Genomic DNA, 6442 nt, shown 5'->3' with positions numbered 1-6442 from the left:
GGAACACACACAAACACTTTATTGACTAAGAAAGCTTATGCAATGCCAACTCTTCAGTGTGTTCTGTTGCCATAAAGTTCTTTGTAGTAATAACTTTTAAGTGTTGATGAGGTATTATCATGTGATATGGACAAAAGGCTCTATTCAGTGGACCTTCTCATATGGGTTTCCTATTCCAAACCGCGGAAAGGATCATGGCCCAAGTGAATAATGTAATTATGATTGCTTCCAAAACAGCCATTATTTCTACATGCTCTTTAAGCTCATGTTTAATATTGCAATACAAACAAACGTGTGTTGCACATTACTGATCTGTATGGTGCACCATAGCTTCATGAAAAGAAGAAATAAAAAAAAAAGCACCTAACTTCTCCACGAAAAAACATGTCTTTTACGTGACAGGACATCTACAGTGTGTAAAACACATTCTACTGAACTGGTGCTCACAAAAGGGTAAACATTTGTCAAAACATGCTCTACTGCAACCACGTTTGGGTGTTGAGTCGAATTGCAACCCAATCTGGTACACACCTCAAGGCAGGGGTATTCAACTTGTGGCCCTGGGGCCAAACCTGCCCCGGAAATGAAACCATACCGGCCCCTGAGTTCATTTCAAAACTAGGGAGACAAACATTTTTGCAGCAAATTCCTAAAAACATTAGAGTGCTCCTGTTGTAAAGAGGAATATGGAACAAAGTAAACACATTGGCAGATTACCATGAATTGATTTACTTGGACCCCGACTGAAACAAGTTGAAAAACTTATTCGGGTGTTACCATTTAGTGGTCAATTGTACGGAATATGTACTATACTGTGCAACCTACTAATAAAAGTTTCGATCAATCAATCAAAGATACTTGCATTGACATTTTAACCTTGCTAGCAAACTTGGGATTTACATAAATGAGTCCTTTCCTTTTTGGCTGGTACAATTTTTTTTAGTAATGTGATTTACGCAACTAAGGTGTTGCTGCAGCTTGTTCTTCAAATGCAGTTAGTAGTCATTTGTTCAGCTTCTTTGGTTATATTAGTGTTCCTCAAGTTTCCATTTTTGGTCCTCTCTTTTTCATTATTTGGGCGACTCAACTGGTGGCCTGTGAGCTCAGTTAAAAAAAACTTGAGAGACTAACATTTTTGCAGCAGATTCTTAAAAACGCTAGTAGGTCCTTAAAAACAGCAGAGCGCTCCTGTAACTGTAACAAAATAAATACCGTATTTTTCGGACTATAAGTCGCTCCGGAGTATAAGTCGCACCGGCCGAAAATGCATAATAAAGAATGAAAAAAACATATATAAGTCGCACTGGAGTATAAGTCGCATTTTTTGGGAAAATTATTTGATAAAACCCAACACCAAGAATAGACATTTGAAAGGCAATTTAAAATAAATAAAGAATAGTGAACAACAGGCTGAATAAGTGTATGTTATATGACGCATAAATAACCAACTGAGAACGTGCCTGGTATGTTAATGTAACATATTATGGTAAGAGTCATTCAAATAACTATAACATATAGAACATGCTATACGTTTACCAAACAATCTGTCACTCCTAATCGCTAAATACGATGAAATCTTATACATCTAGTCTCTTACGTGAATGAGCTAAATAATATTATTTGATATTTTACGGTAATGTGTTAATAATTTCACACAAAAGTCGCTCCTGAGTATAAGTCGCACCCAAACTATGACAAAAACTGCGACTTATAGTCCGAAAAATACGGTAGACCAAAATGAAATGTCTACTGAAGAGGACACTGGTTCTCAGGAATATACACAATAAGACTAATAGTGAAGGGAGAAATCCGGCCCCATGGTCCTTAGCTTTCTGGACATGTGGCCCCCAAACAATTTCACTGAATATCCCTGCCTTAAGGGGACTGGCAAGCACATGTCGGTGAAATTTGAGAAAGTTTGGATGAAAAACATGGCCGCCATAAAGCAAAATATCTTAGACGAAATTGCTGCTCGAGTCATAAGTCATTAACCATTGGACTAATGATTATAAACCTATGATGGTATCTGTAATAAACGCTAGTTTTTCTTCCAAAACATTTGGAGCACAAATCATAGGTAGCGCCAAAAATAAAAATAAAATGACAATGCATTTTATTTTATTAAAATCCATCATCAATGTAATCCTGTTTGCATCACTTTGACTGAGATGCAGTACACGCCTGAAATGGCAATGACACTAATTAGCACGCCCTTTTCGTGTTAAGCTACGTATGATAATTGTGCTCCCTCGTAGCCGATTGGCCAGGTTGCAGTTGACATGAACGTGCCTTCTATTCAGGTCAGTGAGCTTGCAGCGTGAGGAGGTCACAGTGAAACCATGTTGAGATTTGAACAGTGAAAATATTCCTTCGTTCTCAATGACAGCATTATGTCATTCTTCCATATTAAATTAGCTGAAAGGATAATCCGACTTCATAATAAATCCTGCTTTATATTTGCATTAAAACGAGTTGTCCACTTTCTAAGCACACATATTTTATTGGTTAAATAGGAAACTACATAGTTATGACTATGCACACAGATCATCTGAGTATAAGCGGGATCAGGATATGTGTCCATGCACGAGCCAGAGGCCTCATCTCGGCATTTTTTCAAATGTCCACTGAGCCATTCATAATGGCAGCTGACTGAATCACTTCCATGCCCTCTTCAAAGTCTCTCCCTTTGTGATCTAGCCATGTTACATAGGAGCAGGCAAACACATAAGGGCGCATGTACATAGGGACCAGCTCAAAAACAAACGAAATGGCACATTTTCTGCTACATACATCAGAGATAGGTTGTGGAATGTATATTTTTGGAGCTGCTCTGGATACCAACATAGGGGTGCTCCAGGAAAGAAGTAAGGGTTTGACGTCCTCTACAAAAAGCATGTGTAACAAAAGTTAAAATACTGTAGAAAAGACTGAATTAAAGTCTGTAGGAAAAGCACCCAACCTGTTCCTTTTCCTGCTCCACAATGTTCCTGAGTGCCAGTCAGGCTTGTGCAGATGTTTGTGCTCAAGTGCTGGCGTCTTTCCTTCGTGAAACCAGTAGATGAAAAACCGACACACAGTTGTGAAGTTAAAGGGGAGTGAGGGAGATGTCACAAGGATGATTTTTATTTTCTTGTACCACCAGCAGATGGCGGTTTATTCCCAACCCTGCGTACCGGCACCTTGGAGACAGGTATCTTGGTGCGAGGTGATTCTCTAGCTTGTGGGATTTGTGAGGCGCCGTGCTTGATGGGGATCCTGGAGTCACGCGGTAAACTGACGGGTTGTTTGGACTGGTGAGGCAGCTGACTCTGCTCCTGGCTGTGTTTAGTGGTTGGCACATGGACCTCAACACTGACACCTTTGTCTCTGCTTCCTGTATCGTGGAAGCCCAAGAGAGGCCTGTTCTCTTCGAACACAGGAGTAGGTGGGTCCCTGCTTGATTCATCCTCAGCGTGGTGGCTGTCTCGCACTGTTTGCTTTCCTGTTCGGCCTCCACCAACTACAGGGATTTTGCTTACTGCCCTTACTTGTGTCCTCTTTTCTTTGGAGGGGTCCATGCGTGACCCATTAAGCTGCTCTTCCACTTTGGGACTTTGTGCATCTGTGCTACCCGGGCTAGACAACTGCCCGTTTGTCGGCTCCTCGCTTGCCGTCATCTTGTTAGATGGTGCAGCTTCACTTGGCAAAGGCACAGGGGAAGTCGGAAGGGAAGTGACAGGGGAAGGGGAGGATTTGGTTGGAGAAATTGGGATCTGAGCGGAAACAGGACGGCTTTTTGAATCATGGGTCAGGGCAGAAGGGCTATCTGAGAATGTAACTGGAACATTGGTCAAGGTAGGAGGGCATTTTAACACTAGACCTGGAACATGGGCCGGGGTAGGAGGGCCTTTTGATAGTGTAACTGGCACATGAGCAAGAGAAGGAGGACCTTCTGACAGTAGGGCAGGAGGGCTTTTGGACACTGGAACAGGAACATCAGCCGGGGCAGGAGGGCTTTTTGACACTGGATCCGGAGCAAGGACCAGGGTGGGAGGGCCTTTTGATAGTGTAACTGGCACATGAGCCGGAGCAGGAGGACCTTTAGACGTTGGAACTGGAACATTATCCAGGAAAGGAGGGCTTTTTGACACTGGAACAGGAATATGAGCCAGGGCAGGAGGGCCTTTTGACAGTGCAATTGTAAAATTATCAAGGGCGTGGGGGCTTTTTGACACTGCAACTGGAACATGGGCAGAGGAAGGGGCGTAAATTGAGGATGGCACACCAACTGAAGGAGATCCAGACACTGGTATATATGCAGGAGCAGGAGGGTCTTTTGATACAGTCACAGGTAAAGAAGGAGTTTTGGATTGGGAGACTGGAATCTGCCCTTTTGCATGACTAGTGGTGTCTAAAAACGCAAGAGACTGTTCAGCCCTGGGTGGGCTAGTCTCAGGTTGGGCACAATCTGGAGGGATAGAGTTCCTATTAAGGATCCCCGACTGTGCAGGTATAGAAATGCTTGGCACAGATGGCATAACCGTTGTTATGGTGGAAATGAAAGGAGGTATGGTATTTGAAGCGGATTCAACCTTTGCAAGTACATTTTGAGGTTTGGTGTAGTTGGAAGTTTGCAAGTTAAAATCATTAGCAGGTTGGTTAAAGGTGGAAGGGGAGGCTGGATGTGGGGTTGCAGGTTTGACAGATGTGAAAAGAGGAGGGGTAGCTTCAGGGACAGGCTTACTTACTGAGGTGAGGGTTGAACATGGATGTGCTGCAGTGTCTAATGAAGCCAGTTGGCCATCAGTTGAGTTAAGACGTGTCTTGTTCATAGAGGCCTGGTTATTGAAAGTGGTAGTAGTAGCAGTCATTGTGACTGAAGGGGTGAACACTTTTGGAGGAGTTGTTGATGTCACTAGAGTAAATGAAGGTTTAATGTTAGCAGATTTGATTGTAATTCCAATACAAGGTTGCTCAAAGGTTAGAGCAGAGTCTGAGCTTGGTTTGACCGACTGAGTGGTAAATGTGGAGGGTTTGGTAAAAGTGCTCATGATTGGAGGGGTGGCTACAGGCGAAAAAGTGGAGGTTGTTGGCGTGGCGGAAGTTAGTCTAGAGAGGTGAAAAGTGGTCGATGCTAAAACCTCAGGTGCTTCCGAACTTGTGGCACATTTGACTTTTCCCCATTCCGCCTGCACACCGGCCATGATGTCTCCTCCGGAGATGGACTCAAAGGTGAGGAGAGAGGAAATGTCCTCCAACAAGGAGCCCAGGCTACTTTCAGGTGCCACCTTTCCATCCTTCATATCACCTGCTGCTGTCGGAGAGCTCTGAGTGGCCTCACTGCTCACTTTCTCAGGGCTCTCAAGGGAACGAGGGTGAGATTTAGGGGTGAGACTGAGGTCCTCTTTGATAATTTCCACACTGTTAGATCGGGACGACATGAGCAGTGGGCTTAGGGGAGCGTCCACTTTGTCCTCCTTGTCTTTCGAGCGGAACTTCACGCTGTCAAAAAGACTCTTCAGCCCTTGCCGTTGTGGACGCACTGGCTGGGAAATTGTGTGGACCTTGCGGTCTCCGCCTCCTCTACGAGCCCCTTTCAGTCGAGAAAAAAAACTGAGGGACTTGGCCGAGCCGGTTGAAGAGATGGAGTTGCGGGCAGCAGCCATCTCGTCCGTCAGCTCCTCCTCTGTATGCTCGCCGTCTCCTTGACTCACCCCCTGCGCCTTCTCCTTGTCTGCTTCCGACTCAGAATCAGGTGAAGCACCTTCTGGTAATCCATCGTGGGTTTGGCTCCTGATAACAGGTGATTTGTTGTTTTTCATAGAAAAGATGCTACCAGGCTTGCGTTTTCCAAACAGCTTGAATCCTTTGCGAATTTTCCCACTTGACTCACAAGGAGGGGGGTCCATGTTGTCTGTCTGTACATCCATCTTCTTTGCGTCGTCCCCCCCTCTCTTGCTGCGGTTATTATTCCCTCGTTACAGGATGGAGCATTTATATGAGAGCGTATCTTTGTCTCCCTCGGAAAAACGTCTTTACCTCTGTTGCTCTCGCCGCGTTTCTCGTTTTCTCGTCTTCTCGTCTGCCTGAGTCCCCTCCCTCTGTCTATCTCCAACGCTTTCTCCTCTATTTCTCTCTCCAAAGCCCCTCCCCTTTGACTCCTTTTTTTTGCCTGGCTCCTCTCCATGGTTACCATGGCAACTGAGGGCTAAGCTGCTTTCGTCATCAATGCCGAGCCAGGGGCTGTCATCAACATTTTCTCCCTCCTCTCTATGCCTGATGACTGTTTACATAAACATCAAAGACAAATGGACTATTAATAGGGCTAAATTTAGATGAGCAAATTATGTCATTTATTTTTAATGTCATCATTAATCCATCTAACTCGCTGAATCTCGATATCGATCTTAAAAATCCATTAATGTAGCAGTGTTTACTTCCTAGAAAATGTGTGACAGACTTG

General features: G+C 44.2%; 1 protein-coding gene across 1 annotated transcript; it reads right to left on the bottom strand.

The window, feature by feature from the left end:
• Positions 1 to 19: 19 nt before the first annotated feature.
• si:ch211-244c8.4 (mucin-17) lies at positions 20 to 6079 on the bottom strand. The gene has a single exon (XM_062048566.1). It carries the CDS (start codon positions 5907 to 5909, stop codon positions 3123 to 3125), a length of 2787 nt encoding a protein of 928 aa, XP_061904550.1. The 5' UTR covers positions 5910 to 6079; the 3' UTR covers positions 20 to 3122.
• Between the last annotated feature and the right edge of the window lie 363 nt (positions 6080 to 6442).

Source organism: Entelurus aequoreus, linkage group LG05, assembly GCF_033978785.1.
Source record: "Entelurus aequoreus isolate RoL-2023_Sb linkage group LG05, RoL_Eaeq_v1.1, whole genome shotgun sequence".
Lineage (NCBI taxonomy): Eukaryota > Metazoa > Chordata > Actinopteri > Syngnathiformes > Syngnathidae > Entelurus > Entelurus aequoreus.
Note: the sequence above shows the minus strand (reverse complement) of the source record. Positions and strands in the feature narration are given on the sequence as shown.

Excerpts from the sequence above, each read along its gene's own strand:
- si:ch211-244c8.4 (XM_062048566.1), bottom strand. The coding sequence starts at position 5,909 with ATGGATGTACAGACAGACAACATGGACCCCCCTCCTTGTGAGTCAAGT.